Source organism: Portunus trituberculatus, chromosome 3, assembly GCF_017591435.1.
Source record: "Portunus trituberculatus isolate SZX2019 chromosome 3, ASM1759143v1, whole genome shotgun sequence".
Classification (NCBI taxonomy): domain Eukaryota; kingdom Metazoa; phylum Arthropoda; class Malacostraca; order Decapoda; family Portunidae; genus Portunus; species Portunus trituberculatus.
Genome location: NC_059257.1, coordinates 4386870 through 4399950, shown reverse-complemented (window position 1 = coordinate 4399950; position 13081 = coordinate 4386870). Strand labels below are relative to the sequence as shown.

The following is a 13081-nucleotide window of genomic DNA, read 5'->3' as shown; positions in this document are numbered from 1 at the left end:
ATGACCGGGGTTCGATTCCCCGGCCGGGTGGAGATATTTGGGTGTGTCTCCTTTCACGTGTAGGTGCTGTTCATCTAGCAGTGAGTAGGTACGGGATGTAAATCGAGGAGTTGTGACCTTGTTGACCCGGTGTGTGGTGTGTGCCTGGTCTCAGACCTATCCCAAGATCGGAAATAATGAGCTTTGAGCTCGTTCCGTAGGGTAACGCCTGGCTGTCTCGTCAGAGACTGCAGCAGATCAAACAGTGAATTACACACACACACACACACACACACACACACACACACAGTCTCAGTCCTATCCGAAGATCGCTCTATGTGACACACACACACACACACACACACACACAGTCTCAGTCCTATCCGAAGATCGCTCTATGTGACACACACACACACACACACACACACACACATGAAGCTCTACACACACACACACACACACACACAGCCACTTTCCCCTCCAACACCCTCCAGCTGGGAGCTGGGTGTCAGTGGTTCCAGCTGGTGGGCTCCCTCATAACGAAAGATAAGGCAACACACACACACACACACACACACACACACACACACACACACACACACACACACACACACACACACACACACACACACCAACCCACACCCTCGGGCCTGGAGCCAGGTATCGGCCTGGGTCCAGCCGGGGTGGGGGTCGGCCTCCTTGATGACGTCACATATATTCGTTACGCAAATCATTTTGAAAATGAGGATTCCCAAAAAGGCAGCTGGACACGAATGTTATAAAAATTCTGACTCGTTATCAATCGAAACTAACTTCTAAAATACAAAAACATTGCCGAGAAAAGGAATAATAAAAATAGCTCAAAAATATACTAAATAAAGTATTAGAACTTCGACTTGCTTAAACACAATTTCAAAGCCCACCAATTTCATTCAACTGAATCGATAACGTTTTTCAAAAATTATGACTATCATTTCGATATATCAAAACCTGGCAACTCGCCCTATTAGAAAAATAATATTTAAAAATGACGTTGTTTACAATATTAACAGGACTACATATCATTCTTAAAGTCCACATCTTTAACTTCTCAGGAGCCTTGCACACTTTTCTCATGATAAACCATCTTTTGAAAACACAAACACTTCGCTACAACCTCAAATAAAAAATCACAGATAGCGGAGGTAAAAATTTTAGCGTATTTTGGCCCTCCCATTCAAGTCATAAACACCCTCTACATCACCGTACTTCACTCAACTCAAGCATGGAAGACACGTAAAACACTGCGAACTATCATTAGAAACCCTTAAAAGGCACTTGTGACTCGAAATAAATGAACTGAGACAAATATAAATAATAGTGGAAGTCGAGCATCTGGGACCGGCATTTTGGGCGGGAGCTGGTGATGACGTCACAGCCTGGGGCTCGTGACGTCATGGGTAGGCCCGCTTCTTCTCACTGAGCCTCCATAGCACACAAATCAGGTAATTGCGGATATATCTCAACAACTGACATGAAAGATTAGGCCTATGGGTCCACTTTGTGACCTGTCTGGCCTGTAATGAGTGAGAGATGAGGCAGATAATGGCTGAGAGAGAGGCGGCGGGTCAGGGATCGGTTTGTTTACGTTTTCAAGATTTGAATTATTTGGTTTTTATAAGTATGTGCAGGTGTTAGTACACTGATATGTTGTCCTGGAGGTTACCAACGTTAGGTTATGACATGGCACCACCGTGAAATGATGAGATACACCAATATATTACTTACGTTAGCCAAAGACTGCTCGGCGGCGGCTGTCCCTGTCACTAGCAGGCACACACACTCCACTGTCCACTTTGTGTCCTCAACCATGTTTAAATAGTTAACCTCTGATTACTGAGAGGCTACACACACAATATTCTCTTCGTTACTATAGATATCACTATCTTCATCACCACTCACTGTCCCTCACGGCAAGAGCGTTGTCCTGCCAAGTGCAGCGCGGCTCACGGACTGGGGTGCCTTAACGGTACTGTACCGGTAAATAGCCGAAACGGTACTGAGCAAATTGTATACAGCGTAGAGGTGGCTCAAGGCGAGCGGTGATGGGAAAGACGGTAACATTGAGTCATTATCACTCTCGGTACCGTTCCACACTGGTACCGACTGGCTGCCCTGGCACGTCGGCGCTGTCTCGGTAGCTCGGCGAGACGCGTCTGTACTGGTACGACTGAATATGCCGGCATCATTTCCGGTACCGCTTGACGCTTGTACCGTCTAGCGTCTGTGCCGGGACTCTGCTGCTTCCTACCGCTAAGAATGAATAATGTGTCGGCACCACTCGGCGGATCGGTGGCCGGGACGGGTGGCGGTCTGGCGGACTGGCGTCTGGCGGTGCAGTAACACTGCAGTTGGCCGGCATTTTACCATTGCATTTCTACTTAAACTACTACTGCTGCTGCTGCTGCTACATACCACTCAATTCATACCATTACGAATTATTTTTTCATGTTAGTTTGCTATAATTCAGGTATTTCCCATCCGTTTTAAAAGGGAACCACAATATATTATGAAGACGGCCGTGTGTCTTTTATTTATATATTTATTTTAATTTTTTTTACAAAAATATTTATGAAAGAGCTGTGTGATTTGCTTTATGTAGATAGAAATGATAAATGCTAGATATTTAAATTGGCAATTTTCAATACACACACACACACACACACGTGTGTGTGTGTGTGTGTGTGTGTGTGTGTGTGTGTGTGTGTGTGTGTGTGTATCTGTACAGTACCGGTAGTATCGGTAACGGTTTCTTTTGTACCGGTACGTACCGGTACTGAAATTAGCGGTACTTGCCCACCACTACTAACTGCCAACTGTGAACTGACTGAGTAAGCCTACTCGTCGTGTACTCGTACAGGTCTCTCTTTCCTTCACCCAAGCCCGTGTGTTGGACTGTTGGCACTGTTAGGCTTGTTCTTAGGAATTGGACTATTCCATTAATGTCTGGGTGGTTGTGCGGCATGCACCGCCTTCTTCCCCAACAAAATACCGAAAAAAAAATCTTTACTCTTTAGTTTGAAGGCCTGTATTACATTTTCAACGCATAAATTGAACATGTAATTGAATTATGAAAACCGAGTAAACCGAGTAGTACTCACTCAAATCCAAAAACCGAGTAAACCGAGCACTACTCGGACCAAAACTGCCATACCTACAGGCCAAACCTCGAGGCGGCACCGTCAGAGCGTCAGTCGACCGGCTGAGCCTGCCGTCTGACTGTACGTACCTTGCCTCTTATCACATAGCCTTATTACTCTCGCCTGTTGGGTACATGTGAGCGAAGCTGGAGGCCTACAAACTTACATTTTACCTTACGTACAATAAAATAAGATATCAAAACAATGCCAACTCCATTAATAAAGCAGAAAGAAATGTACCCTAAGATACAATTGTTTTCTTTACACTTATATTGGCTAACTAATACTCCTCTTTTCTTCCCGTCTCTTCTCCTCCTCTTCCTTATACACCCACAGTCACGAAAATACTTAATAGAAACACATGCACGATCCAATAATATTACGTTAAATATGGAGATCTTAACTGGCGGGGCGGAGGTAACGAGTGACTGGCGGGGCGGGGCAGGTCTGCTGGGAGAAAAGATGCATTGGTGTGGACGGTGTGTGCGGTATTGTGGTCAATAGGCTTATGTAATGTATATAGCTCCGTTTTTTGGTGTGGTGTGGTGGTGATGGTAGTGGTGGTTGTGTGGTATGGTGTGGTGTGGTGATTGCATGGTATGGTGTCGTGGTGAGGATGGTTATGTTGTGTGTTGTTGGTGATGATAATCAGATGATGGTAGTTACTGCTACACAACTGGTGTGTGTGTGTTTCACTGTTTGATCTGCTGCAGTCTCTGACGAGACATCCAGACGTTACCCTACGGAACGAGCTCAGAGCTCATTATTTCCGATCTTCGGATAGGCCTGAATGAAACCAGGCACACACCACACACCGGGACAACAAGGTCACAACTCCTCGATTTACATCCCGTACCTACTCACTGCTAGGTGAACACCACCTACACGTGAAAGGAGACACACCCAAATATCTCCACCCGGCCGGGGAATCGAACCCCGGTTCTCTGGCTTGTGAAGCCAGCGCTCTAACCACTTCGCAGTGAAGTGTGGCTAGGATTGTTGCCTACTGAAATGTGTGTGTGTGTGTGTGTGTGTGTGTGTGTGAACAATGAAAAGGCTGTATGTATAAGGTGTTTAACCCTCAATTATCTTGTATACTCATTCTATCCTTCCATCTTTCCATCTTCCCTAACATCTCAGTTTTCGCATTGTATATTTCATACTGTACAGTGTTTATAATTTATACACCTCGCCATTGACACACACACACACACACACACACACACCCGGTAGCTCAGTGGTTAGAGCGCTGGCTTCACAAGCCAGAGGACCGGGGTTCGATTCCCCGGCCGGGTGTAGATATTTGGGTGTGTCTCCTTTCACGTGTAGGTGCTGTTCACCTAGCAGTGAGTAGGTACGGGATGTAAATCAAGGTGTTGTGACCTTGTTGTCCCGGTGTGTGTTGTGTGCCTGGGCCTATCCCAAGATCGGAAATAATGAGCTCTGAGCTCGTTCCGTAGGGTGACGTCTGGCTGTCTCGTCAGAGACTGCAGCAAATCAAACAGTGAACACACAGGCCCTGTAAAACTACAACTAGGTAACACACACAGCGCGTAGTGTAGTGGATAGCACGCGCGACTCACAATCGAGAGGGCCAGGTTCGAGTCCCGGGGCGGCGAGGCAAATGGACAAGCCTCTTAATGTGTGGCCCCTGTTCACCTAGCAGTAAATAGGTACGGGATGTAACTCGAGGGGTTGTGGCCTCGCTTTCCCGGTGTGTGGAGTGTGTGTTGTGGTCTCAGTCCTACCCGAAGATCGGTCTATGAGCTCTGAGCTCACTCCGTAATTGGGAAGACTGGCTGGGTGACCAGCAGGCCAGCAGGCGACCATGGGGAATTACGTAGGCTATGGTGGTAACGACACCGCGTGGTGAACAATTTTGCATGGCGCATTCAGGAGTGTCTCCGTCGACGCGGTGGACATTTGGAGCATACCTTTGAACGTCGCTGCCGAAATGACTCAAACTTTCAGAACTTAATTGTTATCATCTTACGTTGATGTGTGTAAAAAAGAAACTCAATCCATTCACATTTGTATCAGTTGTGGGTACTTTTATGGGTTGCATTCATTTTGGGTCACCCTGTAGGTTCCCTGCGGCCTGCACCGTGCACGTTTGAGGTGAGTGTGCGGGTCGCGGGATGCGTAAAGGGATGTCCATAAGATACGAATTGTAAAGTGAATAAATTTCTTATTTGGTGCATCACACTGTTTTATATTACCACAACAGAAAAGGGTGCATCAAGGTACGTCCGTGGCGGGGTTTGAAGTCTGAACATTTGTTGGCAAGGTGGCAGGTGGCAGCACTGTTTGTTTTGTAACTTGTGTTGCAGCTGAGCGTGAGCAGCGAGTCGTGAGCGGCTCCCTTGAGTGCAGTGACGGGGAGGAAGTATTGTACTCTTGATTATTTCCCATTCCTTGCCTTCAAACCGACATTGCAGTGGTTTAAAGGTGGTGAGGGTTGGTCAGGCAGCCTTGATGTGTTCGGGCTCACTCTGTGCTGCGTGTGGTGAGTACAGTAGCCTTTGTTTGCTGGTGTTGAGGTGTTTCAAGTAGCCGTGTGGGTGACAGTATCTGAGCGGGTTTAAATTTCATTATTTTTTTACCATGATATTACTTGTCGGGGTGTTTTGCCTTGTCATGTGTGTCATTACTGTTGTAGTGATTGAAAGCAGCTCATGTCCAAGTTTAGGTTAATGGTGACACTATAGTCTGTCTATTCTAATAAAGTGTCTCCTGGGTCTCGGTTTGAATGGTATCCTAGGGAATACATACTTGTAAGATCTTGAGAAAAACCGTGAGCTATCCTTGTAATAAATGTGTTGATCAACAGAAAACAAGTATTATTCACATCAAATCAATTACATTCTCTATAAGCTACAAAATATTTTAAATCTATGAGCCATTTTAGAGTAGCCAGACCATAGTTGTGTGTGTGTGTGTTTTGCAGTGTGTTGGTGAATAAGAGCAACTCCTCCAAACCAACTACCAGTCTTCTTCAGTAGAGAACAGACAGTGAGATTAATCTATGAAGGCTTTACTAAGTGTTCATTGATATTTATGTTAATAATTCTTTATGATAGGTGTTCACTCCCATCCCCCATCCCCACAGTTCCTCGCACTGGGTCGGGGACCTACAGGGTTGGAAGTCAGGCTTTTAGAGTGAGGCAAGCTAAATTTAAATTTGGACACCATGATTTGTCCTAAGTGTGAGACTTTATTGTGTGGAATCTGGGGAATTTCTAGTCTCTTTACTGTATCAGACCTAGCCTAATTATTGGAGTGAGGCTTTGTTCCCTGGATGGCCCCTCAATGACACTACTAGCCTAACCTAACCTAATTATGTGGGGGGGGGTCTTTGTTCTCTGGATGTCCCCACAAAGACACTAACATTACTTAATTTAACCTAAACAGTGGGGCAAGACTCTGTGCCATCTTAATAAATGTGCACCCAAGTTGTCATGCTGATGTAGCTGCACTGTAAACTTGTATCCACCGCACTGGGCTGCCACTGTCACTCTCAGTACCATTGTGGCTAGCCTGCTGTTGTGCACACACATAGTAATTGGCTGAAAATAGATGTAGTATTGAGTGGAAGTGAATGATGGTGAGTGATGGTGTGGTACTCCTTAAACAACACACACGGCTCTCATTGGCTGAGTGAAGGAGGTGCAGCATAAGTGACCATGTGCTGCTCCACACTGCCACTGGAAACCAACATACTAACACACACAGTATGTACTGCTGGGCCAACACAGGCTTCAGAGTGGTGCACAGCTCACTGGACTTTGAAAAGGCCCAAGACACAGCACAATGTGGCAGCATTACAGCCATGGCAGACTGGCCTCACACAAAGCCTTAATGTTGAGGGCAAGACCAGGCTGTGTCCTGCATGGTGTGAGGACATTGTCGTACGTCATGTGAACTTGTAAAGAATAACCTTTGTCTCTGTGGTGAACCAAGGGGACTTGTTGGAAGTTAGTGAACACATACATGTCTCTTGGAAAGTGTGTGTGGCAGTCAGAGAGTGTACACAACCTGTTTCATCAGTTGGGTGTTGCGGGCTTGATAGAGAGTGTACACGGAAGGGAGAGAGAGAGAGTGTGCACGACCTGTTCCATCAGTTGGGTGTTGCGGGCTTGATAGAGAGTGTACACGGAAGGGAGAGAGAGAGTGTGCATGACCTGTTCCATCATTTGTCGTGTTGTTATAGGTGTGTGGCCTTGAGGGAGTATGGATGAGGCTGGACATGTTTTGATCATTCTTTATCTTTGTACAGGTGTGTGGCGTTGACAGAGTATAGATATGACTGCACGTGACTTGTTTTTTAATTGATGGCTTTTCTGCAGGTTTGTGGCCCCCAGGGAGAGTCAGAGATGAGGGTAAGCTGCATGATATGTGTGGACATCATCGTGCAGAACCAGGAGGTGTTGGCAACACCCTGTGGCCACACATTCCACGCTCACTGCATCATAGAGTGGATCAAAGTGTAGGTGGAGTGTTTGATACCAAGCCACTTAACTTATTTGTGTTCCACTATATTTTGAGAAACAAGGATTTTTTTTATTATTAACTTTTTTTTTTTTTATCAGTAGTCTCTCTCTCTCTCTCTCTCTCTCTCTCTCTCTCTCTCTCTCTCTCTCTCTCTCTCTCTCTCTCTCTCTCTCTCTCTCTCTCTCTCTCTCTCTTTAAAATTATTAGAGTAGGTGTGGGGTAGGGAACAGTCTGACAAACAAGGTGTAAAGTGACCTAGTGTGGCCTTGCTGTGGGTGTATGTGGCCAGCTCTAAGTTTTAGCCTCTGTGGTGTAGTATGGTGGTTCACTGGGGGCTGAGAGGGCTGAGTGTAATTGTGTGTGTGTGTGTGTGTTGTTTATTTACTTTATTTTCTATATTCTCTCAGCCTGACATGTCCTTATTATTGTTGTTGTTGTTGTTGATTTACTTTAGTTTTGGCACTCTCTCACCCTGACAGGTCCAAATCATGCCCTCAGTGCCGCACCAAGGCCACAAACAAGACCCTGATTAAGCTGTTCTTCGAGACAACGGACTCAGAGATTGAGACAGATCCCGACAACCTCCAGCAGCAAATAGATAACCTGAAGGTGCAGGAGGGGAGGGAACGGGGAGTGTTGGTGATGGTGATGGTGGTGGTGGTGGGCTTGTGTATGAGTATGTGGAGGGAAAAGGGAATTGTAACTTGAGATAGAAAGACTGGAAGTGGAGGAAGGAAGGTGTCAGTGGTGGAGGACTACAAGAGATAATACTGTGGAAAACTTATGTATGTGGAGGAAAAAGATAAATAGATTGTAACTTGAGATGGAAAGGCAAGTAAGGTGTAAGCGGAGGAGAGAGAGGTATGAGGAGCAGTAGTGGTGGTGGTGGAGGGATGCAAGAGGTGGTATACAGTGGAAGACTTGAGTAAGTTGAAAAAGGGAATAGATTGTGAGTTGAGATAAAAAGATAGTAAAGAAGGTGGAAGTGGAGGAGGGAGGGGTATGAAGAGCATTGGTGGTGATGGTGGTGGAGGGGTGTAAGAGGTAGTATAGAGTATGTGAAGAGAAATATATAGCTTGAGATAAAGGTGGAAGAAGATAACTAAGAGTAGAAGGGAGGTGGTCAGAGGTGGTGGTGGAAGGGTACAAGAGGTGGTATAGAAGGAGAGACTTGTGTGTATGTGGAGGGAAAAATGGATAGATTATAACTAGAGATATAAAGTCAAGTGGAGTGTTTCAAAAGTGGAAGGAATGAAATAAATAGTGAAGGTGGAGGAAGGGTGTAAGAGGTGGCATAAAGTGGAAGACTTATATATATGTGGAGGAAAGAAAATAAATTGTAACTAGAGATTAAGAAAAAGTTAAAGTGGAGAGTTTAAAAGTGGAAGGAATGAAAGAAATAGTGGTGGTGGTGGAGGAGTATAAGACGTGGTATAGAGTGGAAGGAAAGGGAATAGATTGTAACTAGAGATTAGAATAAAACCAAGTGGAAGGAATGAAAGAAGTGGATTTATTTACTGGTGGAATAAATGAGTCAGTCAGTCAAGGTGGTGAGAGTTTGTATAGTGAGAAGTAAGGAATTGAAGTTAGAGGTTAACTACAAAGAGAGAAATAAAAAAAAAAAATAATGATAGCAGTAAATATTTAGGCTTCTTTGATACAGGTACTGCCACATAGGCCTAACCACCATATGTAGACCTAATAAATTTCTGGAACTGCCCTTGTAAAATAATAAATAGAACAATAATGACAGGTAAATATATAGGTTTTTTTTACACAGGTATAGGCCTAATAAATTTGTGGAGCTTCCCTTGTAAAAATAATAGTAATAATAATAACAGTAAATATTTAGGCTTAGAAACAGCTTCTGAAATGTGTAAGCCTAACCTAACCTAACCTACCTTCCTGGAGCTTCCCTTGTTTGTGTTGCTGTGTTTCTAGTTCCAGTTGAAGCTTGAGGTTGTGTTGTGTTGTGTCTAGTTCCAGTTGAAGCTTGAGGTTGTGTTGTGTTGTGTTTCTTGTTCCAGTTGAAGCTTGAGATTGTGTTGTGTTGTGTTTCCAGTTACAGTTGAAGCTTGAGGTTGTGTTTCTAGTTCCAGTTGAAGCTTGAGGTTGTGTTGTGTTGTGTTTCCAGTTCCAGTTGAAGCTTGAGGTTGTGTTGTGTTGTGTTTCCAGTTCCAGTTGAAGCTTGAGGTTGTGTTGTGTTGTGTTTCCAGTTCCAGTTGAAGCTTGAGGTTGTGTTGTGTTGTGTTTCTAGTTCAGTTGAAGCTTGAGGTTGTGTTGTGTTGTGTTTCCAGTTCCAGTTGAAGCTTGAGGTTGTGTTGATTGTGTTTCCAGTTCCATTTGAAGCTTGAGGTTGTGTTGTGTTTCCAGTTCCAGTTGAAGCTTGAGGTTGTGTTGTGTTGTGTTTCTTGTTCCAGTTGAAGCTTGAGGTTGTGTTGTGTTGTGTTTCTTGTTCCAGTTGAAGCTTGAGGTTGTGTTGTGTTGTGTTTCCAGTTCCAGTTGAAGCTTGAGGTTGTGTTGTGTTGTGTTTCCAGTTCCATTTGAATCTTGAGATTGTGTTTCCAGTTCCATTTGAAGCTTGAGATTGTGTTTCTAGTTCCAGTTGAAGCTTGAGGTTGTTTATGTGTTGTTGTGTTTCCAGTTCCAGTTGAAGCTTAAGGAACAGGAGGCGAAGAAACACAAGGATGAAGCTGACATGTCCAAGAGTCAGGCTGTAGCTCTGAGGTGAGTGTGTGTGTGTGTTCACTGTTCACTGTTCACTGTTTGATCTGCTGCAGTCTCTGACGAGACAGCCAGACGTTACCCTACGGAACGAGCTCAGAGCTCATTATTTCCGATCTTCAGATAGGCCTGAGACCAGGCACACACCACACACCGGGACAACAAGGTCACAACTCCTCGATTTATATCCTGTACCTACTCACTGCTAGGTGAACAGCACCTACACGTCAAAGGGGAGACACCCAAATATCTGTGTGTGTGTGTGTGTGTTTACCTAGTTGTAGTTTTACAGGGCCTGGGCTTTATGCTCATGTGGCCCCATCTCCAGTGTGTGCGTACTGTGTGGTGTATGGTGCATGGCCATCTTAGCATGTGGTTGTGGCCCTCACTCTTCTCCTCTTCTTCCTTTTCCTCCTTCTCCTCCTCCTCCTCCTCTTCTTCTTCTTCTTCTTCTTCTTCTTCTTCTTCTTCTTCTTCTTCTTCTTCTTCTTCTTCTTCTTCTTCTTCTTCTTCTTCTTCTTCTTCTTCTTCTTCTTCTTCTTCTTCTTCTTCTTCTTCTTCTTCTTCTTCTTCTTCTTCTTCTTCTTCTTCTTCTTCTTCTTCTTCTTCTTCTTCTTCTTCTTCTTCTTCTTCTTCTTCTTCTTCTTCTTCTTCTTCTTCTTCTTCTTCTTCTTTCCTTTTCCTCCTTCTTTTCCTTTTCCTTCTCCTTTTCCTCCTCTTCCTCCTCCACCTCCATCTCCATCTCCATGTTCATCTCCATCCTCCTCCTCCTCCTCCTCCTCCTCCTCCTCCTCCTCCTCCTCCTCCTCCTCCTCCTCCTCCTCCTCCTCCTCCTCCTCCTCCTCCTCTCTCTCTCTCTCTCTCTCTCTCTCTCTCTCTCTCTCTCTCTCTCTCTCTCTCTCTCTCTCTCTCTCACGTAACTCTTCTGGGACTTTTGATTTAGTTAGACCTGGTTTAGTTGTACCTTTCCCTTCACTCTCTAGTACCAGAACACCACTGGACCACAACCATTGCTACTACTACTACTACTACTACTACTACTACTACTACTACTACTACTACTACTACTACTACTACTACTACCACTATTACTGCTCTGTGTTTGCAGGGAGGAGTTCCGAGCGAAGGAGAGCATTCTGACGGACAAGGAGACACAGATCCGGGCCCTGAAGACTCAGGTGATGTACACTGACAACATTGTGGCCAACTCCAAGAAGATGAAGGAGGAGATCAAGAAACTCAAGCAAACACTCAGCCTCATGCAAAAGAGAGAGAGAGAGAGAGAGAGAGAGAGAGAGAGAGTGAGAGAGAGAGAGAGAGAGAGAGAGAGAGAGAGTATTGTTGTCATTTTGTTCTGTTTTTTGTGAGTAATTTTGTGTTTTTAATTTTTTTTATTTAATACGTATTTTACCCTACTTTGCCTCCTCCTCCTCCTCCTCCTCCTCCTCCTCCTCCTCCTTCACATCTGCCTTTAATTCCTTCATCCACATCCCTCCTGTTTTTCCTCCACCACCACTATTAAGCATGTTTTTAAATTCACACCTAATTTATTAATCTCTCTCTCTCTCTCTCTCTCTCTCTCTCTCTCTCTTTCTCTTTCTCTTTCTCTCCACTACCACTAAGCTTGTTTTTAAATCCATTCCTAATATATTTCTCCCACAAAAAAACTATACAATTTTCTGTGATATGATTTAAAAGTGTCTCTCACCACCACCACACCACCACCACCACCACCACCACCACCACCATCATCACCACCGCAGCATGTCAACAGTCCTGGAGGGCACAACGGAGGAGGTGACTATGATGGTGAACAGTGAGGCGGGAGGACCCAGTGGTGCCAGGAACATTGCTACCTTCTGCACCATTCTGAAACAGTGAGTGCTGGTGATGACCCTTGTGTTGGTGTTGTGGTGTTGACTTGTACAATTTGACTATCTTATCGTTCATTTATCTTTATTTGTTTATTTATTAGTACTCGACTATTTATTGTACTATTTATTGATTTACTATTGCAAGACTATTTAATCTACTATTTATTTACTAGAACTATTTATTATACTATCTTTTACTCTTACTATTTATTTTACTATTATTATTATGTATCTTTTTATTTTTTTTTTAATTAAGTTTTATTTGGTTTAGTTATAAAAATTGAGGTATTTTTATTTATTTATTTTATTATTATTTATTTATTTGTTTTGGTTGTAAATTTTTCTTTATATATATTTTTTTTTTTTTTTTTTTTTTTTTTTAATATTTTGTTATTTATTTGTTCATTTTTATTTATTTATTTATTTGGTCACTCTAGCAAGACTTTGAAGCGTGACACTTTGATTTCCTTCTTGTGTTTTTGTCCATCTCTCTCTCTCTCTCTCTCTCTCTCTCTCTCTCTCTCTCTCTCTCTCTCTCTCTCTCTCTCTCTCTCTCTCTCTCTCTCTCTCTCTCTCTCTCTCTCTCTCTCTCTCTCATAATCTCTCTCTCTCTCTCTGCTCTCTGGTCTCTCTCTCTCAAGGAACTTTCCCTCTCTCACTCTCTCCCTGAGTGCTGGGTGGTTTGAGGGAGCTGACCTTGGCAGTGGCTGAAGGCAGAGTAAGATGAGGTCTGAGATGACAGCACTGGAGAGGAGAAGCAAAGAAGCACAGAAGGAGGTTAGAAACATGAAGGAGACCATGGTGAGTGTATTTACCTAGTTGTATTGTACAGGG

At 44.1% G+C, this 13081-nt stretch overlaps 1 protein-coding gene across 1 annotated transcript in view; it reads left to right on the top strand.

The window, feature by feature from the left end:
- The first annotated feature begins 5411 nt into the window (after nt 1-5411).
- Nucleotides 5412-13081, top strand: part of LOC123509683 (E3 ubiquitin-protein ligase TRAIP-like) — a 14106-nt gene continuing 6436 nt past the window's right edge. Inside the window, exons 1-8 of the mRNA XM_045264164.1 lie at nt 5412-5664; nt 7505-7644; nt 8129-8258; nt 10294-10376; nt 11482-11640; nt 12137-12250; nt 12935-12965; nt 12998-13048. Of these exons, the coding sequence (XP_045120099.1) occupies nt 7532-7644; nt 8129-8258; nt 10294-10376; nt 11482-11640; nt 12137-12250; nt 12935-12965; nt 12998-13048 (681 nt within the window). The 5' untranslated portion in view covers nt 5412-5664; nt 7505-7531. The remainder of the gene's footprint in view (nt 5665-7504; nt 7645-8128; nt 8259-10293; nt 10377-11481; nt 11641-12136; nt 12251-12934; nt 12966-12997; nt 13049-13081) is intronic.